General features: G+C 46.1%; 1 protein-coding gene and 1 long non-coding RNA gene across 10 annotated transcripts in view; one reads left to right on the forward strand and one right to left on the reverse strand.

Moving 5' to 3' along the window:
* Positions 1-15,656: 15,656 nt before the first annotated feature.
* The window catches only part of FYN (FYN proto-oncogene, Src family tyrosine kinase), a 211,576-nt gene continuing 201,793 nt past the window's right edge, over positions 15,657-25,439 (reverse strand). For all 9 annotated transcript variants that reach the window (XM_034991851.1, XM_034991853.1, XM_034991856.1 and 6 more), the window contains one exon: positions 15,657-16,875. In XM_034991851.1, the coding sequence (XP_034847742.1) occupies positions 16,667-16,875 (209 nt within the window). In that variant the 3' untranslated portion in view covers positions 15,657-16,666. The remainder of the gene's footprint in view (positions 16,876-25,439) is intronic.
* On the forward strand, positions 16,994-19,506 carry LOC118001613. Its single transcript, XR_004676744.1, has 2 exons — positions 16,994-17,082; positions 19,191-19,506. It is a non-coding gene; the product is annotated as an uncharacterized LOC118001613 (long non-coding RNA).

A 25,439-nucleotide genomic window follows, 5' to 3' on the forward strand; every position in this document is an offset into this window, starting at 1 on the left:
TGAGAGAGGGAACACAGCAGGGGGAGTGGGAGAGGGAGAAGCAGGCCTCCCATGGAGCAGGGAGCCTGACACGGGGCTCGATCCCAGGACCCTGGGATCATGACCTGAGCTGAAGGCAGACACCCAACGACTGAGCCACCCAGGCGCCCCAATAGTTGAAATCTTTTAAAGAAATCTCTGCCTACTCCAAGATCATGAAGATATTCTACTATGTCTTCCTCTAAAGAACTATTATTTTACCTTTCATATTTAGGAATATGATCAACCCTCAAATTAATTTTTATGTATGGTATAAGTGTGAAAGTTCATTTTTTCCCACATGGATATGCAAATGATTTGGCACCATTATATTGAAAAGAGCATCTTTTTTCCTATTAGATTACAATTGTGCCTTTGTTGCAAATTAAATGACTACATATATATATATGTATAGGTCTATTTCTGGAGCCTCTATTCTGTTCCACTGGTCTATTTGTTTATCCTTGCCCCATTACCAATACAAATACTCTATCTTGGTTTTATAGTAAGTCTTCACATCTGGTAGTATAAGTCCTCCTACTTTGTTATTCTTATCAGAATGTGTTTTGCATTTCTTATAAATTTTAGAATTTTGTCCATTTCCATAAAATTGTTTTGTTGGGATTTTGACTGGGATAGCCTTGACTTGATAGATCAATATAGAGAAAACTGACATCTTAATAGTATTAAATGTTTTAATCCATGAAAATGGAATATCTCTTCTCAATTATTTAGTTTGAGTAAGAAAAATTTGAGTGAAACTTAGTATTTTCAAATGGTTAAGGATAAAATTACCATATGATCTAGGTATTCCACTCCTAGATATATACTCAAGAGAATTGAAAACATATGTGTAGGGGCACCTGGATGGCTCATTTGGTTAAGTGTCTGACTTTGGCTCAGGTTGTGATCTAGGGGTCCTGGGGTTGAGCCCTGCCTCGAGTCCTGGGTAGAGCACCAGGTCCCCTCCACACTCAGTGGGGAGTCTGCTTGTCCCCCTCCCTTTGCCCCTCCTCTCACTCATGCTCTCTCTCTCAAATAAATAAATAAAATCTTAAAAAAAAGAAAACATATGTGTACACAGAAACTTGGACATGAATGTTCATAGCAGTATTATTCACAATAGGCAAAAAATAGAAACAACTCAAATGTCTAGCAACTGATGAATGGATAAATAAAATGTGGTGTATCCATACAATTGGATATTATTTGGCAATAAAAAAAGTACGAATACGGGTGCCTGGCTGGCTCAGTCAGAAGAGATGCAACTCTTGATCTCAAGGTTGCGGGTTTGAGCCCCATGTTGGGTGTAGAGATTACTTAAATAAACAAAATTTTTAAAAAGTATGAATAACATACCTCAGTATCATAAAAGCCATCTATGAAAAACCCACAGCGAATATCATTCTCAATGGGAAAAAACTGAGAGCTTTTCCCCCAAGGTCAGGAACACGGCAGGGACGTCCATTATCACCACTGCTATTCAACATAGTACTAGAAGTCCTAGCCTCAGCTATCAGACAACAAAAAGAAATAAAAGGCATCCAAATCAGCAAAGAAGACATCAAACTCTCACTCTTTGCAGATGATATGATACTTTATGTGGAAAACCCAAAAGACTCCACCCCAAAACTGCTAGAACTCATACAGGAATTCAGTAAAGTGGCAGGATATAAAATCAATCCACAGAAATCAGTTGCATTTCTATGCACCAACAACAAGACAGAAGAAAGAAATTAAGGAGTCGATTCCATTTACAATTGCACCCAAAACCATAAGATACCTAGGAATAAATCTAACCAAAGAGGCAAAGAATCTGTACTCAGAAAACTATAGAATACTCATGAAAGAAATTGAGGAAGACACAAAGAAATGGAAAAACGTTCCATGCTCATGGATTGGAAGAACAAATAATGTGAAAATGTTTATGCTACGTAGAGCAATCTACACATTTAATGCAATCCCTATCAAAATACCATCAACTTTTTTCAAGAAATGGAACAAATAATCTTTTTTTTTTAAAACAAACCATTTTTTTTAAAAAAGATTTTATTTATTTATTTGACAGAGAGAGACACAGCGAGAGAGGGAACACAAGCAGGGGGAGTGGGAGAGGGAGAAGCAGGCTTCCTGCTGAGCAGGGAGCCCGATGCGGGGCTTGATCCCGGGACCTTGGGATCATGACCTGAGCCAAAGACAGATGCTTATCCGACTGAGCCACCCAGTCGCCCCGTGGAACAAATAATCCTAAAATTTGTATGGAACCAGAAAAGACCCTGAATAGTCAGAGGAATGTTGAAAAAGAAAAGCAAAGCTGGTGGCATCACAATTCCGGACTTCAAGCTCTATTACAAAGCTCTAATCATCAAGACAGTATGGTACTGGCACAAAAACAGACACATAGATCAATGGAAAAGGATAGAGAGCCCAGAAATGGACCCTCAACTCTATGGTCAACTAATCTTTGACAAAGCAGGAAAGAATGTCCAATGGAAAAAAGACAGTCTCTTCAACAAATGGTGTTGGGAAAATTGGACAGCCACATGCAGAAGAATGAAACTGGACCATTTCCTTACACCACACACAAAAATAAACTCAAAATGGATGAAAGACCTCCATGTGAGACAGGAGTCTATCAAAATCCTAAAGGAGAACACAGGCAGCAACCTCTTCAACCTCAGCCACAGCAACTTCTTCCTAGAAACATCGGCAAAGGCAAGGGAAGCAAGGGCAAAAATGAACTATTGGGACTTCATCAAGATAAAAAGCTTTTGCACAGCAAAAGAAACAGTCAACAAAACCAAAAGACAACCGACAGAATGGGAGAAGATATTTGCAAATGACATATTAGATAAAGGGCTAGTATCCAAAATCTATAAAGAACTTATCAAACTCAACACCCAAAGAACAAAGAATCCAATCAAGAAATGGACAGAAGACATGAACAGACATTTTTCCAAAGAAGACATCCAAATGGCCAACAGACGCATGAAAAAGTGCTCAACATCGCTCGGCATCAGGGAAATCCAAATCAAAACCTCAATGAGATACCACCTCACACCAGTCAGAATGGCTAAAATTAACAAGTCAGGAAACAACAGATGTTGGCGGGGATGCGGAGAAAGGGGAACCCTCCTACACTGTTGATGGGAATGCAAGCTGGTGCAGCCACTCTGGAAAACAGTATGGAGGTTCCTCAAAAAGCTGAAAATAGAGCTACCCTATGACCCAGCAATTGCATTACTGGGTATTTACCCCAAAGATACAAATGTAGTGATCTGAAGGGGTGCATGCACCCCGATGTTTATAGCAGCAATGTCCACAATAGCCAAACTATGGAGAGACCCAAGATGTCCATCGACAGATGAATGGATAAAGAAGAAGTGGTATATATATACAGTGGAATATTATGCAGCCATCCAAAGGAATGAGATCTTGCCATTTGCAACGACATGGATGGAACTGGAGGGTGTTATGCTGAGCGAAATAAGTCAATAGAGAAAGACGTATCATATGACCTCACTAATATGAGGAATTCTTAATCTCAGGAAACAAACTCAGAGTTGCTGGAGTGGGGGGTGGGGTGGGAGGGATGGGGTGGCTGGGTGATAGACACTGGGGAGGGTATGTGCTATGGTGAGCGCTGTGAATTGTGCAAGACTGTTGAATCTCAGATCTGTACCTCTGAAACAAATAATGCAATATATGTTAAGAAAAAAAAAAGAAGAAGATAGCAGGAGGGGAAGAATGAAGGGGGGGAAATCGGAGAGGGAGACGAACCATGAGAGACGATGGACTCTGAAAAACAAACTGAGGGTTCTAGAGGGGAGGGGGGTGGGGGATGGGTTAGCCTGGTGATGGGCATTAAAGAGGGCACGTACTGAATGGAGCACTGGGTGTTATACGCAAACAATGAATCATGGAACACTACATCAAAAACTAATGATGTAATGTATGGTGACTAACAAAATAATAAAATAAAATAAAGAATTAAAAAAAAAGTACCAATAAATGCTACAACATGGATGAACCTAGAAAACATTATGCCAAGTGGAAGAAGCCCATCACAAAGGACCACATATTGTATGATTCCATTTAAATACAATGTCCAGAACAGGCTGATCTATAGAAATAGGAAGTAGATGAGTGGTTGCCTAGGACTATGGGAATGAGAAGGGATGGTGGGAGTGCTGGCTAAGGGGTGTGGTTTCTTTTGGGGTAATGAAAATGTTCTAAAATTGGTTGTGGTCATGGTTATGAAACTGGGTGAATACACAAAAAGCCATTAAATTGGACACTTTAAAAGAGTGGATTGTATGGCATATGAATTATGTCTCAGTAAGGCTGTTTAAAATTTTTTAAAAAGTTATTTTGCCCATAATCTATTGTTACGGGTTTAGACACGTTCTAATACATACTATGTTTGACCCATGACAGTCACATTCTGAGGTAATGGGGGTCAGGGCTTCAACATCTGAATTTATGCCCTTAAAAAGAGAAATTGTATGTATTTAAAAATGTAGATTTCTGGGTCTTGCCGTCTTGCCCCAGGATCGGTAGAAGACAGCAATCTGTATTTAACTAAAATTTCAGACCCTGTTTGTTCCCCTTAGTAGGGATTGAGCTCACAAGGAGGTAGGCAGCCGGGGTAAGAGCTTGAGTAGTCAGGGCCAAAGACAAACTACAGGATTTCCCCAGTGAGTGGGAGGTGGAGGACAACTTTGCCTGAGGATGTTTCAGTTTTAAGAAAGCCAAATAGGGTGTGGAAGCCTTAGCGTCATTCAGCTTCTGGACCAAGTTCCTGTTAACTGCCACAGTCCCCTCTCCTAGACGGTGCTTCTCCATCCCACTCTGGTTCCATCCTCTGGGGGTGGGGCTGGGGGGCATATCTGAATCTCTGAAGGGTAAGGGAGGCTCTTGAGATAGTTACATTGATCAAAAGTGGGCATAGGAGTGAGGTAGGACATCCCTTAAACAGGCCAGCCCAGGCCTTTCCACATGGAGACATTCTCGTTGTGCAAAGGATGAGGGAGGGGACAAGAATAAAGCCGACAGGAGATTTCAGTGTGGTTTTTTTTTTTTTTTTTTTTTTTTTTTTTTTTTACCAGTTTCATCTATAAATCCAGGGCCATTCCCTGAAAAACAGGCCTCTGTGCCCTCTAAGTTTGTGATGTTTTGGGCACATCTAGTAGGGCGGCCCCGCCTTGAAGTGCTGGCCTAGAGGGCCCGGCCGAGGCTCCGCCCCACAGCCCCAGATCCTGTCGGGGGAGAGCTGTGAGCTTGCTCCGCAGATCTCAGTCCGACTTCACCACTGCTCTCAGGGACTGGCCACAGCTCACGCGGCCTTGTCGCAGCAAAGACTTGCTTTCTGAGGGGTCGAGTCAGCCGAGCCCCGCTGGCCTGACCTGGGGGGCTGCTCTGAAAGCAGACGGCCCCGTGGCTGGCGCTGCCCCGCTGCCCTGCGGGGAGGCGAGCACCCACAGCCGCGCCCTGGGGTGCTCCGGTCACCAGCCTTTTGCGTCCTTCCTTGCCAGCAGGGGCAGACCATGACGCAGTCGCCAGGGCCGCCCAGGACAGAGCTGAGGCAAGTGGGACTTAAAAGGAGCCTTAAAAGGAGAAGTGTGTCATGAATCATCTGCTGCCGTGCCTGGCCAGCAGGGGTGGGGGTGGGGGGTGCGGGGGGTGGGGTGGGGGGTGCAGGTGAGAGGAGAAAAGGCCACTTTCCTGGGCCTCCTGCCTCAGAAAGCCTGATTCAGAAAGCCTGGGGAGGGGCCCAGAAACCTGCATTTTAATGGATTCTCTTAGGACCTTCACAGGCAGATTTGGGAAGTGCGGCTTTAGGTGACCCCGGTGGTGCTTTGTGTGGAAAGCTTGAAGTGAGGGTCAGAGGTCAGCGTCTGAAAGTGGACTTCCCTTCCGGTGTCGGGAGCCTCCCAGCAGCTGGCCGAGCGGCAAGGGCTTGGCTCATCCCATGACCTAGAGCCCAAACCCACCCCCCCTCGTTGGTACAGGGGGAGCCTGGGGCGGGCAGGTCAGGAGGGGAGAAGCCTCGGGATGGGAGGGTAGCAGGAGAGCAAGAACGGGCCGAGCCGGGCCGAGGGCCCACAGCGGCAGGAAAGATCGCCATCGGGAAATTCTCACACTTGCAAAAGGCAGCTGTCCCGTCCAACACCGTCTGCAGGAGCAGCTGCTTTCTGTTCTCAACGTGGGTCCGCGGGACCTCGACCCCGAGTGCACGTGTGTCCCCGGGCAGTGCACGTGGAGCTGCGTGTGCCTGTACCTCTAGCTTAGGGCACGGCCCCCAGGTCCCCCGTCTACACCGAGCGTGTCTCCTAGTCGGGCTCCCAGGTTTACCAGGTTTCAGCTGTTGGCATGGGCACTCGAATTTTAGACAAGACCAATCCTAACACAGTCAAGGGGCGACCAAACTTTTGGCCAGGCCAAAAGTTTCGGAAAGTTTTATGTTACAGCACCAAATCCAGTGTTATGGTTCCAATCAATTCAGGAAATAAAATGTCTACAATTTATTTGGGTCTCTAAGCCTTAGAACTCCTGGCCAAGAATGTGCCCTTTGATCTGCATCCCCTTAATCTGAAGCATTCCCTAAATGCATTTCCATTTTAAGGAACATTGTCTTATATTGGCATAGTACTCTTGATTGAAGAAACTCAGATTGTGTTTTAGGATTCCAACCCTTGGATTAAATTCAATGCAACATCCGTGCCTGATGTGTGCCAAGTTCCTACCCTCAGTGAGCAGAGGCAAGGAGGGAAACGCGGGGGGAGTGAGCTGGGGATGCCACTGAGACTCGGGAAGCCAAGTGCAGCGAGTTCTTAGGACGGAGCGATCATGTGTGACTGGGGCATCAGAGACGGCTTCATGGGGTGGGGGTGGGGGTGGGGTGAGTCTGGCCTCAAAGGACGGAGAGGTTTTTAAGACGAGGAGAGAAGGCAAAAGAACATTCCAGGCCAGGTGAAAAGACTGGAGCAGGGCAGGGCATGCTTGGGGAATGGTAGGCAGTTCGGTGTAGCCAGGAGCTGGGGTGGGGGTGATGGAGAGGGAAAGGGAGAGAGGAGGTTGGCAAAACAGCGGAGCTGGACTGCAGGGGCCCAACCCAAGCTCCTTTGAGTTAGCTCAAGTGACAAGATGGTGCACCGCACAGGTTCGAGGAATCTCATGGAGATGGTGCTCAGGAAGTGCAGCTGGGCCTCCAGATACAGGAGTGTAGAAAGCAGCTACTCCCAGTCACTCTCTCTCTGGTGGCCCAGGAGCTCCAACCACTGCTTCCCTCTGCAGACTGTTGTCTCTGCTCCCCAACGGGGCCAACCTAACCTGTAGACCAAGTGCCCATCACCACAGCCCCTTGACTCTTGGTTCCAACTCCAAGGCAACCATTCCATTAGCTAGTGACTACTCAATGGGTTGGTTCCTCCCGGTCAGGCGTCTGCCTCTGGTATCACCAAGCCATTCTGGTGGAGGAGCAGATGGAGCAGTCAACAAGAAATGGAGCAGCCAACGTTGTGGAGGGGTAATGGTTGACCTAAGTATAAGCCAAGTCCACCTCTCCCCTGCATCCTGAACATTCAGATTTAGCAGCTTTCTATCTGAGGCTTCCTAAAAATCTACCCAGTGTGGTTTGCGCTTTGTCTACCCATCAGTACTGCTGCCTGGGGGCTCTTTGTCTCTTCCAGAAACTGCCCCTTAGCAATCTGTGATCATGACCGAAAGACTTAGATTTTGAAATGGCAACCTGTCATAGAAAGGCAAGACTGACCTACTGGGGCTCTGATTTTTAGACAGGCTTCCAGGATAGCTCAGGTGATTCCAACTCTAGGGTCATCACATACGGCTGAGCCAGCTGTGGGCTACACAATTTTGGGGGGCACCATTCACATGATCTCTTGGCTTATTTACCACAGTAGTTTTCTGGCAGATGGCAGCAATGTCTGGAGGTAGGGTAGCTTTTTCTAATTTGCAAAAAGGTAACTTAATATCTAGTAACAGGAGGCATAGGAATCAAACTAGTGTCCAATAAATCTTGGGCCACTGGCTGGGGTTGGTGGGAGCGAAGGAAGGAGTGGGGAGGAGTACTGGGGAAGGCCCCTTTGGCTAGCCAAAATGGGCACCAAAGAGCTAAGAAATGTTGGTCTTTGTGGGGTTCAAGGGTCAACCCTGTGGGGCCATCACAGTTATCGAGGAGGCAAGATGGGCCAACAAGGCGAAACCGAAGCAGCCACAGATTTGCCCTGACAGGTGGAAATCTAAGGGCTGTGTCTCATAAACAAATAATGGCCCTTAGTGGAGAGATGGGGATGAAGTGAATGCGGGAGTGTCTAAATAAAAATTCGGTGGTTCTAGTGGGGACGGGGAGCAGGGTGGGAGGATGGGAGCGGGAGGGGAGGAGGGGAAAGGCACAGGGGTTGCTATGGGAGCGCACGGCTGAGTTCAGGGCATCCAGCCCCCCTCTGACCACTCTGGTTCTGAACACCTACATCAGTCGTGCCCAGATATCCGCATTCATAGCCACAGCATGGCTTCTGAGGGGCTGGGTGCATTACATGAGGACTTTTTATTTCAAACACTGTAGACTGCAAAATCTTTAGAACTGGAACAACGTTCTCCATTTTGCATTTGACTCCGAAGCAGAATCCCAGCCAAGCACAGCTTTTTGTTTTATCTGTTTATCTTCCGAGGTCTTCTCTGGCTGCGTGCATATTGCTTTTGTTCTTGGCTTGCTGTTTTAAGTATAGCTGTGCTACATTTCCATTTTCTCTACTATTAAAAACCAAGTGCTTACTCGAATTAGAGCAGAAAAACACTGACTAGAGAGAAGCACTGCTTCCCCTCTGAAACGTGGTGAGGCCGTGGCTTAGCGATAGCTGTGACAATGATTAATGCCCCGCGCTCTCACTTCCAGACCTTCAGGATCATATACACAAAGATTTTCTGAATTTGCAGGTGAAAGGAGGAAGGTGAAGGGGCTCACGCAGGATTGCGCTGATGACAGTCTGATTCCTCTCCCCTTCCCAGTGCCCTCACAAATTACGCTCTGCCGAGCAGTGTGGGAGCTGTTCAGATTTTAAATCAAACTAAAGTCCACTGAAGTAGGAAAATTATGCATTTTCCATAAAGGATGTGGGCAAATTATTATTCAATTTTTTAACAGGGTTTTTCCATCACTTTACTGTGCACAATGTAATATGGTTAATTTACCAGAAAGCATTGTTATTCATTCCCTAATTCTCGAGGCAACTACTGCCATTTCCTCACCATTTCCTCGCTGTTCTCTGGGAACGGACAGACCTACCTGGCTCCGTTAGGGTGGCTTGGGTTCCCGAGCCATCTCCAGAGGCTCTGCTTCCTGATGTCTTCTAGTGCTCGCCCCTCGGGAGGAGTCTAAGAGCAAAAGGATTCACATACCTGGGTTTAGTTTGCGAGTGGCTTTAAATGAATCCTTTTGTAAAGACACACCAAAAAAAAAGAAAAGAAAAAGATGAAACCTCTTGTGATTTGGTAATATTTCCCCACAGTATTACATGTACGGTTTTCATTAAAAACACAGTCTAATAACCATTTCATTCTCTCCTGCTTCTAATTAGCTACTCATTGATTACTACATTGCAAGCACTTGATAATTAACCAAAGGGAAAAAATTCCAAAACAAAACAACCAGAGAACATCCTGCAACTGCCCCTATATATCTTCTTTCATGAGTTTACATGTTGCATGAGGATTCAAGCAAAACAGCCTGGTAAATAGAAGGACAGGAAAGAATGCCAATGAGTTCATAAATGCGACAAAAGCCCCTCCACTCTGCTCATTGCTATTAAGAGAGTGGGGAGGAGCTATTATAAGCCTCTTCTCCTACCACTTTTTTTTTTTTTTTAAGATTTTATTTATTTATTTGACAGAGAGAGAGCGAGAACAGGAACACAAGCAGGGGGAGTGGGAGAGGGAGAAACAGGCCTCCCGCCGAGCAGGGAGCCCAATGCGGGGCTCGATCCCAGGACCCTGGGATCACCACCTGAGCCGAAGGCAGATGCTTAACGACTGAGCCACCCAGGCGCCCCACTCCTGCCACTTTTTAATTCTCATACTCTGTAAAAATATTTCAAATTACTGTACCATTCCTGCTGGGACACTAGAGCCAACAACCTGCCTAAAACCTTTCTCTCTGTCCTGTTATGGTATTATCTACCATCCTCTTTGTTAGCAGCTCAGTAATCAGAATAACTGATGCACCTATATGGTTGTGTGTGTGTGTGTGTGAGAGAGAGAGAGAGAGAGAGAGAGATTGACTTAGATTTTTTTGTTTGTTTTTTCTTCATTTAGATGCATTTGCTGAGCACCTTCTATATTTAAAACATGGGCCAGCCCCTACTGGGGGTTGGGAATCAGAAGGAAACACATCCAAAGGCAAAAAACACTGGGCCTACAATTACATAGTACATAATCTATTTCCACTTGTCTTTTAAGATCGAGTTCAGGCATCACCTCCTCCAGGAAACCTTCTCTACACTCCCCATCCTGGGCTAGATAGCACTCCCTTGCTACCACCTAGCAGAGAGTATATATATATATATATTTATTTTTTTATTTTTTTTATTTTTTTTAAAGTAAACTCTACCCCCAACATGGGGCTTGAACTCACAACCCTGAGACCAAGAATCACATGCTCTAGGGGCACCTGGTTGGCTCAGTCGGTAGAGTATGTGACTCTGGACCTCAGGGTTGTAAGTTTGAGCCCCACGCTGGGTAGAGAGATTACTTAAAAATAATAAAATCTTTAGAAAAAAAAAGTCACATGCTCTACCTACTGAGCCACAGAGGCGCCCTGCAGAGAGCTTATTGCAACAATCTTTTATGGGTCTCCATCCTCACTGGACTGGGAATATTGTCTCTGACTTTCTAGTGCTAGCACAAGGGCTAGCCCATAATAAGCACTCAGCAAATGTATGGAGAAGGAACGAATGTTAAGTCCTTATATATATCCATAGTCATATCTACCATTATCCCACTACCTTGAACAGCCTTGGCAAAGGACTCCTCTCATCCCAGCTCTGGTTTCTTCCTCCTTGTCCAGTGTCTCCATCCTGTTTACTCCCATTTGCTGCCATCTTGGACCAACAGGATTGATCTGACCGGACTTTCACTTCTGGGTGGCTCTGGATGGTTTTCTTCTTCCCATTATCAAACCCTCCTGTCTTCAGTCCCATTCTCAGTCAGAGGGCTGTTCTTTGCTGGGTGAAAAAAGCGAATCAGATAAGAGAATCCATATTAATGGGGGTTAATGTCACCTCTCCCAAATACATTATTTTTATGTTAATAGTAATATTTTATGGACAACATCCTCATGCTGTGATTCTCAAGCAGGGTGCAGGTACTCCCTGGATGGTGCAGGAGTGTGCCAGGAATCCTACAAGCTGTGGTCTGCTTAACAATGCACAACCTGAAGGTCTGGGAAAATAATTTTATGTGAAGATAAAAAATGGATATCCTAGGGAGAATATCAAATTTTCATAAAAGTACAAAGTTAGAATGAGACCTTGAAGGTCCCAGGTCCCAGGGTGGACGAGTTTATTAGCATTAGTGTTGGGATGAGTTCTGGGCAAAGACTTGGGAAGTACTAATGGGGTTCACTTCAATCACATACTGAAGACTGGTGACAACACATTTGCAGGGGTCAGGGCTAGCACAGCTGGCAGCTCACAGCAAATCCCAGTGTGCTTGGCACGGGCCTAGGTTAGGGCATCATTTGCAGGTCAGTCATATGCCCCACTAGACGGCCTCACCCACTTAGCCACCATCCACCCATTCAATGTCGACCAGCAGTTCATCGTTGCTCTCAGGGCAGGGAGAACACTGGTGAACCAGTTAGGCAGTTACCGATCCCAAGGAGCTCACGGTCCGGCAGGGAAGGTGCATTAAAAGAAGAGTCATATTATTAAACACAGTATTACAAGAGTCGTAAGTATTCCGGAAAGGGGCACAGTGTTCTGGCTGCTGGTGGAGCCGTCGTCCGTCGCTGATCACATTCTCCTTAGAATAGTCCCTGCCAAGCTGGGAAAACTCTTATTTTTATTTTCAGTCCTTAGAATTTTGAAAATAAAGTCATGTCTCTCCCTGCCCCCATGGGGTTCTGGATATTTTGCATGTTTGAAAAGAATGAGGCATGATTTAGGAATTTATTATGAAAGGTTTCTGGGAAGATAGGTATATATAGATTACGAAGGTCTATTTGAGATTTCAAAGATATTAAAGATACTAATTTTTCATTATTTTCTTCACTGTAGATGTCGTCTACTTTTGAGAATTAAATAAACATATATTACTGGTACTCACTTGTTAAATCTGTACCCCACAATATCATTTTTAGAATAAAAGTTTTGAGCTTCCTTCCCCCTACCCCCAGATTATTTTTTTCTTTCCTTCTTTTTTTTTCCTCCTATTTCCCCCTTCTCCCTCCTTTTCTTCCTTCCAGCAAATATTTTGGACAGCCTAACTGAATCCCCACAGTATAGTATCTAGTGGTAAGAAAGCCAGCAAAAGCCATCTAAACCTATTAGACTACATTTCAGGAACAAATTCACCAAACACCATTTTATCCAAATATAACTTGTTAGGAAATGCCTCTTCTGTCAAGCGAGGCTCCCTTGTCCTGAGCACTGACACAAGGACGGATGACATCCCTCCTGCCGTAGGCTCCCCTCTGCATACTGCCGAAAACCTCACCTTCTTTCAAGACTCATGAAAGAACTGTTCCAGTTAGTGCAGTATACATTCTTCAGGTCCCAGAGGAAATTTCAGATAAAAATCTTGCAGCTCCAACGCTACTAGAAAAATCCTCTGGTGCCAAGATTTAGCCACAGGAGGATTCCTGTCTTTCTCCAGGCAGGTAAACACCCTCCGGCACTTGTCAGAAAATCTTCAGTACTGTGGCTGTATTTGAGGGTTTATGAATACCCTTAATTTTTCTGGGGGAGCTGCCTGGTTCCCCATACACCTTTCTTTGCCATGACTGAGTCAGAGCCAAATGCATTATTAGCTTGGGTCTACACCCCGATGCCCCAGCCCGTGGGAGGCCCTGCGTCCACTCCTGGCTCGCGGGTCCTCCCAGCCCATCCATCAATGCACCGTGAACGAAGCGCCTCGAAGAGTGTGAGCTGCCGTGAGCATTGGGTGAATGGGAATCGTGTTGTCACATTTTCAACGTCTGAGCTTTGTCAAGTGGTCTTGTCCAGTCGCTCTATTATTTGATTTTAAGAAAGTAAAAAGAAATAGTGTATTAAGAAGTCCCCCTCTGCAGTGCAGCAATGCCAGATGCCCGCTCTCCTAAGGCAGCAGAGCGAGTACTTATTCACTACCAGGGTCCTAAAGACAAAAACCATTTCACCATCACTTGCTGCTAAGGTACCATTCAAGACCCAGGCATACCTCGTTATACGGTGCTTCGCTGATACTCGGTTTCTTACACATGGAAGGTTTGTGGCATCCCTGCGTCGAGCAAGTCAGTTGGCGCCGTGTTTCCAACAGCAGTGGCTCACTTTGCGTGTCTCTGTCATATTGCTAGTTCTTGCAGTATTTCACCCCTTTTCATTATTATATCTGTTATGATGAGCTGTGATCAGTTATTACAGCTCACCGAAAGCTCAGATGATAATCAGCATTTTTTAGTAATATTTTAAAATTAAGTTCATGTACTTTTTTTTAGACATGCTCTTGCACACTTACTAAACTACGGTATCGTGTGAACATCACTTTTATATGCACTGGGAAACCGAAGCATTCATTTGACTTGCTGTATTGAGGTGGTCTGGGTTGGAACCTGCACTATCTCTGAGGTGTGCCTGTTGTTCTTTCTTAACCAGAGATCATTTTGGTCAGTGAATTCAGTTTCCTCATTCCACGCTTCTACAACCTGGGAGGGAGAGAGGCTTCTTGGGAGGTGTTGGGAACCCCTGGAGGTGGTTTCATTTGCCTGGACTGGTCTACCTCAGGAATATCTCTGGGCAGCACTTAACTTTCGGAAGAAAAACCCTGAAAACATATCTGATTTCTCTGTATCTGCAGGTACTCTTTCATCCTGCAGCCCCACACTGTTTCAGAACATTTTGTCATAGTGACCTCAAGTTAACCCAAGTCCTTAGTTCTGCTTCATAGGAGAGAATCCACAACAAACTCAACTGATGAATTAAAGGCTACACTTTGATTTGAAGAGACTAAGTTTTCTCTTAAAGAATCTCTGTTTAAAGCAGGTTATAACTTTTTTAGTTTTTTTTTTTTTTTTGAATGACTGAGTCAGAAACATAAATAACAATCCTTTGGAGAATATTTGCAAATTATCCAACCTAGTGGGATGTGAAGATGAAAACAAAGTTATCTTTAAAAATATCTAGAACATGTTAATAAATTGCCCAGTAATGTGATAGTAATTGTTGAAGATGTTTGAAATTTTTATAAATTTAGCAATTGCATTAATACTAAAACAATACCAGAAAGCCCTGGTTAACCAGAAAATCCCTTTGTTTCATCCATTTTTTTTTTTTAAATGTTGGAAACCCTTTCTAAATATAAAGGTTACTTCAGCAAGAGAACTCTCCCGCTTGTATAACTCCACATGACAGCAATGATCTCCGAATTACAGGATCTTAGATCTGTAGGAACCTACGGCAAATCTCATCGAAACCCATCTCTACAGACAGGACCCAAAACAGAGGTGGCAGATGGCTGCTGAAGGTCCCGCAACTGAATGAGTGCACAGCCAGGCACCTGGACAGCTCATGCAGTCTACCCACTGCCCCTCCTACCACACAGGGTTGTTTTCCTGCCTAGCGACACGCTTACAGAGGGAGAGGACCACGGGAAACACATATACTGACTCTAGGGCAATAAAGATTTTTCTTGTAATTGTCTTCCTCCTACAAGTGGGATACAGAACATTCCAGTTAGAGACCATGTCTGATAGATTAAAATGTGAAAGTATGCTTAATCTTGCTTTAATAATCCTCTGAAATAGCTTGACAATGGTCCAGTCTTTCTAGGGGGAAGAACCCACTGCCAGTGTTCTGAATGTTTCTCTCATTTGGAAGTCACTGCACAATGGTTAAACGGACCAGAGCACTCCTTATCACCTGGTGTGGGACAGATACGTCATTACTAGAGCACCTTCCATGATTTAAACAAATGAAGAAAAAAAATTCAAATGTAAAATGCTCTCTTTTTAATTACTAAATTAAGAAAGTTAAACAATTTAAAAATGTAAACTCACAAATAAATCGTAACAAAAAAGGAATTAAGATTTCAGAGTTGCTACCCAGTATTAAAAACTTAATAGAAATAGGCTTTTTGATTTGTTGTCGTTAAACATGTAATTCAAGGTTGGTACAAACAGCAACTAAAAATATAATACTTTTTTTTTTCTTTTTTTTCTTTTTTCGGTGCATCCCCATGAAATGTAAAGTAGTGCATAGTTATTCCACTGGAGACTTCTTGGACATAGAGAAAGTCATTTCATTAGCAGTACAGGACGTTTAAAACACGTATTTTACAATGGGAAATGTCCAACCCCCACCCTCAGAAATTTTAGTTGCATGAGAAAGTTTAGCAGGTCGCCATGACATTGACTCTGATGCTATGGGTTTTAGACCATTTAAATGCGGTTACAAGGTTTATTAAATAAAAAAAGTTTGAAACATTTCAGCATTCATATTTTTATACAAGAAGTATGTGTGGTATCCATCTTCCAGTTCCCCTGGTAGTTATTGGCCATTTGCTTGCTTCAATATGCTTTTAGACTTCGAGAACAAATCGCAGTTAAGTCAAAGCAAATACTGGAAACAGAACTTGTGAATTCAGCTCTGGGGCTGCTTGAAAAGAGTCAAAGGAACAGCCATCTACAGGTACAATCATGAACCAAAAAAGTGCAATCCAAATTAAAAAAAAAAAAAAAGAAAAAAAAAAGAAAAAAGAAAAAGGATCATGCTTTGCAACAGCCAAAAAGGAGGCCACTGGTTTGCAGGATGACAGCAGTGCTTTTATGCTGATTTGGCAGTAAAATCCTCACTCTGGGTCCCGAGGCGTTAACGGCCCAAGTGGGCCATGGTCTCCACATTAGCACCCACATGGCGTATATACAGGGACATATATATTATATATATTCATATTATAAAAAAGAAAAAACCAAACACCTGTCCTGATTGGTTTTTGTTAAAACATGAAAAAAAATTTTATTGTTTTAGACAAAGAGGCCACTTTTGGAAAATAATACTTTTTTTTTTAGTTGAATCAGGTGAAGACAGTTAAAATCACATAGGATTTGCATTTTAAAAAAAGGAAAGCACTAGGGTCGTTGGCACTGGAGTAACTATTTACACTGAACAGAGGTTTGGCCTTTTACATCACATCGATACAATGCATTTTCCAAAGTCTGAGAAATAACAAGGTTCTGTCTCGTATGCTTCACAGAGGAGGTTCGGATTTGGGGACAAGTGTCATTAATGAGGGCCATGGAAGTTCGTCAGCTGCAGAGTCACATGCAATCTGATCCGGGACGGCTCGCACTGCCCGCGCAGCTGGCTACGGAACTGAAAGCTAATGGGGAGGGGGCGGGGAAGCCTCGCCGGAAGGCCTCTCTCTGCAGACCCCGGTCTCACAGGTTTTCACCGGGCTGGTACTGGGGCTCTGTGGCGGTGAAGTAATCTTCCAGGAAGCCCTGCAAGTACTCGAAAGTGGGCCGTTCTTCCGGGTCCTTCTTCCAGCAGTGGATCATGAGCTCGTGGAGAGAGATGGGGCAGTCCTGCGGGCAGGGCATCCTGTAGCCGCGCTCCACCTGCTCCAGCACCTCCCGGTTGTTCATGCCTGCAAGACAAGGCAGTGAGTGCGGGGCCGCCACTCCCCTCTCCTCTGAGCCTGCGCGTGGCGAGAACAAGTCGAGCCCCGAGCGGCGGGGGGCGGGGGGTGCCGAGGAAGCCCGGCCCCGGCAGGGGACGCCGCCCCGCTCAGAAATGAGCACCGAGCGTGCCATTGCTGTATGCGGAAAGCTGGGTGACGAATCTCGAAAGCTTCGTAAGTGAAAGGAGCCAGACACAAAAGGCAACGTGCTGTATGATTTCATTTATGTGAAGTTCTAGAAAAAGCAAAGCTACAGTGACAGAAAGCAGACGAGTCGTTGCCGGGAGGGGAGGGGAGTGCCTGCCAAGGGGCTGCGGGGAACGGAGGGGTGATGGAAATGTTCTGTGTCAGGGGTCAGCAATCGACCGCTTGTAAAGGCCAGAGAGCAAATATTTGAGGCTTTGGGGGCTGCATATGATCTTCGTCGCATATTACTATTTTTAATAACCCTTTAAAAATATACAAAACAAACACAGGTGGGCGTTGGATTTGGCCCACAGACGGTCATCTGTCAGCTCCTGTTCTATATCCTGTATGTGGCGGTGGGCTGTTTATGCTTGTCAAAACTCACTGTGTTCTTAAAACGGTTGAATTCTCTTGTATGTAAATTACAGTTCAATTAAACTGATGAAAAACTATGAATGAGGCAGACCAAAAAAAAAAAGAAATCCATGGACTGAAAAATACTCTCCCATGTTTATAGCATCTATAAACTCCATCTCTGAACTTCATAAATTCGTTTTGCTTCTGCCTGGGCCAGCTTTTGGTGCCCCACCAGCTGAGATGTGCCATCATGTCCCCATGGCTGGGCACCCTCTGGCCCAGTGACCCTGAGGTGCCCCAGGATTTGGTGACTTTGATGGGGAGACAGGGCGCCTCCAGGGCCCGTGTTTACTCATGACCTTGGACAGGCCATCTATCATTTGAGACCTTTGTGACCCTCTGGGGGAGCTGCCTAATGTTGAAAACCTCAGGCTGCACCACACAAACAGGAGACGTTTGGGGGGTGGGGGGCAGGCAGCCTCCCTGCACTCCCGCCTTCCTGACGGAGCAGGAAATACCATAGATGGGGTGAGGTGCATGCCCTGACCCCTCTTCCAATCACTGCCAGACACTCTTCTTCTACCTCTCCTTCCTTTTCCTGCCGTCTCGCCTTCTGCCACTGCCCGCCAAGCACTTGTATGTTTTGGCTGCTCCTTGGCCCAAGCTTGTAATCTGGAACCCTCCCCAACTTCTGACCTGGTTTACTTACAAAGTCAAGAACCTGATTTCAAGCCATACAGAAACCTAGATGTCTTCCCCTAGGTCTCAGGGATAGCAGCAGACCACAGCATCTGCATGTAGCAGCTCCCTTTAACTCTGGAGGACCTGGGCCCAGAGCAAAACCCCGTCCTGACTTCCGGGGTCTGTTGCCATTCTCTTTGTTTTGTTGTTCCTTTTGGAACTGGGTTTCTCCTGGCTCCCGTGGCTGCGAGCCACGGCCCTGTCAGTCACACGCTTATATGAGCCTTTTTGGAATGCTTTCTTATTCTCTGCCACTGTAACTTCTTGTGATAAAATCCATATATTATTCCTGCTGTGTTGAAGTAGGCCTTCAATTTAATTATTCTAACATAACCTTGCTCCCATTTTGGGAGTGACCCTTGGTTTAGTGAGAGGGGTTTAATGAACCAGGTGCCCTCTTCAGTTGGGTGTTGGGTCAGCTCTGTGGCTAATTAGCTTAAATCCTCCTCCGACTGCTGAAAACTCATTTTGAAAACTCAGGATGGGGCGGGGAGCTGGGAACAGGGGGAAGAACATGAGGGCACCAGCAGAATGTCCTGTAGTGCTCTGGACAAACCGCGTGAGAGACAGGGACTAGCATTTCCTTATCCACCATCCCGAAACCCAAAGCTCTGGAAACCCCAAGTTCTGTTAACTCACCTGGCAGCAAAACTGATCGGAACTGACCTCATTTGGCCATAAAACCCAAGGCTGATTACTGTTTTTCTGTATTCATACATACTGGTATAGAAGTAAGAATGTCTTATTTGAATATGGATGTGGTCTCAGCCTCTTGAGGATGTTATCTGAGGGATGGTCTATGCATAGCATGGATGTTCTTTAAAAAAAAAAAAGTCTGATTATTGGGCACATCGGGGCCCAAGAGTTTTGGCCGGGACGCTCTGGCCTGAGTGATGGCAGTGATCACATTCCAGCTAGCCCAGAAAGGTTAGGAAGCCAGCGTAATCATGTATGAGGACTGGCATTCTCTGAAGCCTTTGCTTTGTGTTTTACTACAGTCCTTGGTTTCATATCTCAGAAGCCATACAACCTGAGCCTGCAGAAATCCCCCTTGTCCTGCCCCTGCCAGGAGCCTGTAGGAACTGGGAGGAAAGACAGGCAGAAGGTCTGAACCTCGGAAGGCCTGATGGACTCTTCTGGAAGGGGTTTCACCTCCCCCCGCCCCGGCCCCAAACGCCTTCTAATGCTTTATTCTGGCATTGAGACTGTCCAAAATGGCACCACAGAGTTTAATTAATCATTCTCCTATTGCTCTGTAGAGTTTATGTCAGTAAATGTTTCATTTCATTAAAAAACAAACTACTCAAATGGAAAGATTTCATGTATTTTTTTTTAAACTCTTAGTTCTATCTCTGCCAATGGAAAGTTTAATTGGCCACTTGGGTCAGGCCAATTTTTCCAGTGCTCTGCCCAAGTCCCAGACACAGCAGATAGAGCGACTTGACCCTAAACATGTAGCACCCCCCGAGACAGCCTGCTTCCGGGGACCCACGCAGGCCACTGGCAGGCCCACACCATCAGTCACATGGCTGCTCCTATTCTCGCTCCGCCTCCTGCCTCCCCTCCTCCCCTTCCTTCTCTTCTCGTGCCTTCTCTCCTCAGGCTTCCTCAAAGCATGGGGAACATATGTAACCAATTCCATACCCTGGGCCAAACCAAAACATATCAATGACAGCTTTGCCAGAAAAGTGGGAAAAAAGACAAGGCACATTCGGCTGACAGTGACAGTGTGCGTGGGATCAGCTCTCTTCCCGCCGCCCATAAGCCAGAGCCCGCCTGGCCGATGGCACCTTCCCCGCCTGCACGGTCCGGAGATGCCCGCTGAGCAAGGCTTAGGCTGGTTTTGACTCTACAAACAACAGCCAGGTTAAGTGGATTGCGTTCATATTTAAAGGAATAGTATTCTCAGCTATAAGAATTTTGATAAATCATTTCAAGAATTTCTTTTTTTTAGCAGAAATGGGTTTTACTCTATACATTCCTACAGAGATGAGCCTACTTCATTTTTCTTTTTAGATGTTTCATATTTTTGTTACCAAAAGAACTTGCGAGTTCCCCTCTTTTAGTCACTTTTCCCAAGACTTTGGCTTTACCTAGTACGTGGGAGGTGAAGGACAGGGACTGGGAAGGGGCTACACATGGGCTTGAGCACCAGGGTGGTCAGAGCAGAGTCTGGAGGGACATGGGGCTGCCGGAAGACGGGAATCTGGTTACCAGACTTCCTACTGAGGTAGCAGACAGGGAGGGAGGAGGGCGCTCGGGAATGTTTTTCCTTTTTCTCCCTTTTCACGCGGGAGATGCTAGCAGAGAAACAGAAAAGACAGAAGCTTGAAAACACGGCATATGGGCACGTTTTAGGGAAACACTGTCATCAACAGTTCGGGCCTCCAGGTTTCTTAGTGGAGCTGCACCAGAGACCATTTGTCAGCAGGAGGGGGGTCTCTCTGCCACCAGGAGTGCCCGACAGCAGGGGGTGTCTCCGTCACGAAGTGCAGCTGGGTGTGTGCCCTGGTTCCCAGCCTCCACATCGGAGGAGGGCCAGCGCCGCCCCAACCCTGTCCTCTTCCGCCCCCACTGTGCAGCCCCTGACTCTCTGTCCTCTCCCTAGATGGGGACAATGGGCCATTTCCATGGGTCACTCCCGCAGGGCACAACTCAGGGGTCCTCAGTCCACAGAAAACCTGCAGGGCCTGCTGTGCCAGGGTTTGCTTTCCAATTCCTCTTCCCTAGGTCCTCCATGGGGCCCCCTGCCACCACAGATTTCCAGCTTTCCAACACAGTCACGGAGAGAGCATCATTTCCAATCGGTCTGCCCAAAACCCTGCTGCTGAGACTCTCCAGCCAAAGGGACTGCATTCCCTTCCTGTCATGAGGACCATATTATCCTTTCCAAATCATTTTGCTGGCTTCCTCGTGGTTTCTGCATTAGGGGTAAGCGTCCGATGCTCATTGTACACGGCTGCCAACAATGTAGATTTTCCCATGATCTGTTTTCTTTCCCCTCCCCTTCTTTTAGGTTTCCCCATTCCTCTCCTTCGAGCTACCTACTAACTCCACAGAGTCTCCCTCCCTCTCTTCTGTTGGGTTCTTTGCAGAAGGGAAAGGCAGCTCCTTTCCCCTGGCGGAGCCACTCCACTACTCCCCACTCTGCACCTCTCACTGATGACTTGACCTACCCCGGCCTCAGTTTCTTCATTTGTCAACAAAATACCTCCACAGTCACTGTGCTTTCAGCTGTTTAAAAAAAACCAAAACAAACCCAAAACAGTCTTCTATGAAAGAGGAGGGTTTGGCTTTATGGCCTCCCATTTGTGCAGCTTCCTAATATGGATCTCGGAGGGGCCAGCTCTGCACGATCAGGGATTTTCACTATTAGGGGATCAAGGCTGCATCTGGATTTGACTATGGGTTGCAAGAACCTGGATTTCTGTGCCACGGGAAAATTGAGCACTGTCACAATGGGAATGATGTGAGGTTATCAGACATTGAGATTACTTTTGCAAACTGAGCTTTCCATTCAAAGGAAATTATGCTCTATTGTGCATAAAGCTTTCGTCAGAGGCTCCCCCTTGCTTCTCTGCATAAACCCTATAAAAAGCTCCTTCTGTTTGCTTGTCTGTGTCTGTTGAGCAGGGCTGTGCTAATGTCAGGGAAAGGAGGGCTGAGTCAATGGTGCTTGCTTGGCACGTGCTTGTGCTACAGACCATCACGTGCTCCAGGTGTCTTACTAGGTGACAACCAGGAGGTGTCCTGTTAGGTCTGGGGAAGGATCAAAGTACAAATTTAGGGCAGATATATAGTGATCAAAGAGTATAGACGAAAATAAAGGAGTGACTCTGAGAAGGCACAATAATGTCTAGTTCTCTTTCTCTTGACCCATTTGACCAGATAACCTCGGGGCAGGTGTTTTTATTAAGCCCACCGTATTAATAAACACAGAAATGACAGCTACTCAGGGGCCACAATACAGAAAGATTATTTGAAGTTGGTCATGCAGTATCGTGAAGAACTCCCTTGTTCCAGAAAAGGAGAAGTGAGGAAGAGCATGAGGGTGTCCACTGGGAAGGCCGTGGAAACACTGAGCTGAGAATGAAGGGCAGTGGAACGCAGGATTCAGGAGTGGAAAGTTCCTCTCTGGCTGCCCTCTCCACTTGCCTACTCCTCCCGTCCTCTCACCTCTCACTAGCCACACTGACCAAGAGAAACCTTGTAGGCAAAGGGGGCAGCATGACTCCTGGGCACTCCAGGAAGGCTTCCCTCTCTGGGGGAACTCAGGAGTGGAAAGGAGAAGCCCTGGGGACTGTGGACGGGGGCAGGGAGGGCAGATCGGGCAGAGGACAAAGCACCCTTGGCTGAGGGTAGAGGTTCTATTCTGCTTCCATTTTCCTGGCTGGAGAGGCTAAACTTTTCCTGCCCCAAGAAAAATCTGCTCTGTCAGCACGCTGAGCATAGCAGGAATAGTAAGAGTGCAGGTGACGAAAACGGGTTGCCGAACACAGAGGAGTATGTGTACGATTCAGGGCTGTAGGGTATCTAAGTGGGGCAGAGGGAGGAGAAGGCTGGGACTTCTAATTCTCTGAGGAAGGTGGCTTCTAGCTTCCCGAATTTCTCTTGCCTCTTCAAGTCATGGTCAGGTGACAGGATCTATTCATGAAAGCCAGGCAGCTGTCACTTACTAAAAGATCTGAAAGTGTTTCAAATGCACAGATAAATGTGATGTGCTTAAGAGAATGCTCCTGCTTTGCTAGATCCTGCCAGATTCACAAAGCAGGTGTTCAGCTGAGAGCCAGGGCACAGAGAGCCAGGACGGTCTGCCCAGAGTGGTACTGGAACGTGGTGTTTCAACCGGACCACAGTGTCAATTTCCCAGAACAACGCTGAGGACAGAGGCTATCTCGTGGCTGGGACAATACATGCTATATTTATGTGTGGAGATGATGAAATAGAGTTAAAGGGCTTTGCAGGCTATCAGCCAAACCAAAAAAATCTTGTTTCAAAAGCCTCATAGGCATCATCTTTTTTTTTGTTTTTTTTTGCTATTCCATCCATCCATCCATCTATCCATCCATCCACGTGCTCACACTTATTGAGAGTCTACTATGGGGCAGACACTGCGGGCACTGGGAATATCTAAAGGAGCTCCTGTCCCCTCAGAGCTACCGTGAATTACAGACACACGGATGGGGGCTTTAATAGAGATGTACCAGGTGTCATGGAAGCAAGCAGACAGGGCAAGTCATTTGGTATGGACATGAAGAAAGCTGCACAGAGGAGGTGATGTCTGGGTTGGGCTTTGAAGGATTCTGAGGCAGACAGTGAAGCTGAGAAGAGCGACTCACATCAGAGGGCTATCTCAGTGTGAGGGTTGGGGGTGGCAAGAGAGAAATCACGTCTGATCATGTCACTCTCCCACACAAGCCCCTCAGTGACTCCCCATCTCACTAACAATGAAAGCTAAAGTCCTCACAATGACCTAGGAAGGCCCTATCTGATCTCCCCAGGGGCCTCTCAGATCTCCATCTCCTCGGCTCTAGCCACACTGGCCTCCTTGCTGTTTTCAGGGCCTTGTTTCCTTCAGGTCATTCGTCACCCTTCCAGTGAGGTCTCTCTGTGAGGTCCTCCATTGCCACTCTCCATCCTCTTCCCCTTTTACTTTTTTCCCTACCCATTACCACCAGCCAATAGTTTGCTTATTATCTTTGTTTATTGTCTGTCTCTTCCAAGAAGAATAAACACTCACAAGGGCATAAGTTTTTGTCTGCTGGTTCAGTGCTGTATTCCTGGTGCTTGAACATTCCCGGCATGTATCTAGCATGCAGCAGGTGCTCAATAAATATTTGTGGAATGACTCAAGGAGCCCCCCTGCCCCCCCCCCCCGAAAGAGTTATTAAGGACTATGCAAACTAAGGCTTCTGGAGTTTATCTGGAAGGTGAAGGGAAGCCACAGACGTTTTTAACTAGGAGAGTAAGATAACTGGGTCTCTGTTTTCTGGGATAACAACCCTGGTGGTGACAGTGATAGAATGTGTGAGGGGGGGAGGAGAAGTCGAAGCAGGAAGTCCCATGAAGAGGTCACCGTGAGCGGACGGCAGGCTGACACAGGGCCGTGGAGGCAAAGAGGAAAAGAAGGATGTGAGGGAGGGTTTGAAGGTGCCTAACTCTGATTGCATACATCAACCCCAGAAAACTCCTTTCATGTAAGTGTTGTCATTTCTCACATACAACAGTCCATCAGTACAAAATCCGTTCTAATCTTGATGCAAAGAATGGTTCTGCACCTCGGCTCACAGAAAAGCAAGCTAGACTGCTAGGCCTGGAATGTGTTCAAGTCAGGCTGCTCCCAGGGCATCTGTAAAGTGGAGCTGTTCTCTGGGACAGCGCGCATCTCTGTGACACCTCTTGGAAACAACCTTTGTCTGGGAGGGTGTGGTGCGTGTGACTCCTTTCCCCACGCACTCCACCCTCCTTTCTGCAGATTCCTTTCTGCATTTCAGTATTTTTTAATTTGGCTCTAAGGCTGTCATTGAATTTGAGATTGTCCTTCTTCCCTTCCTTTTACAGAACTCGCTAACTAACCAGCTGACCCATGTTTCATTTTCTCCTCAACACTTCTGCTCTTCCTGTGGTCACACCTCACATACTCCACTCTAAGCTCCTTCTCTGATTCTTACTTCTGGAACTCCTTTCACGCTGGGCAGAAATGCCTGGAAAGCTTTATGAACCCATGGATAACTCACCTCCCTTCCCTTGACCTCCATCCTCATCTACCAGCCAAAGTCCCTTTCCTCTGTGTGAAGGTGACAGAAGGTCATGCTTAGGTATGAAAGAATTCAGAAAAATACCGCCACCTACTGTTCTGGAAAAAAGAGTTACTTAAAAATGTACTCTGGCCAACTGAGAAATTTCTGCATGGAGATGTCAGAATGGAAGGCATGAGGCACGGGGCCTGGGAGTCTGTCCCGGCGTACCCCCAACAGGCACAAGGATTCAGCACAGCAGAGAAGCAACGCCTGGGCACGCACTGACTGACTTGGCCACACCAACAGGGAGAGGGTGGAGAGGAAGGGCCTTTCACAGTGACGTCTGGATGACGCTTAATGACACTGTGTCTTAGGAATTGGTATCCTTCATTACGGTAATAATCTTGTAATTGGAACTCCTCTGTAAAAGCCTCTCCCTCAAGAAGAGTTTACTGTGAGATCCAGAAGTCCAATTAAATAGGATTATAACTATGTTAAAAGACAAAA

Source organism: Mirounga leonina, unplaced genomic scaffold (assembly GCF_011800145.1).
Source record: "Mirounga leonina isolate KUSES-001 unplaced genomic scaffold, KU_Mleo_1.0 Mir_53, whole genome shotgun sequence".
Classification (NCBI taxonomy): Eukaryota; Metazoa; Chordata; class Mammalia; order Carnivora; family Phocidae; genus Mirounga; species Mirounga leonina.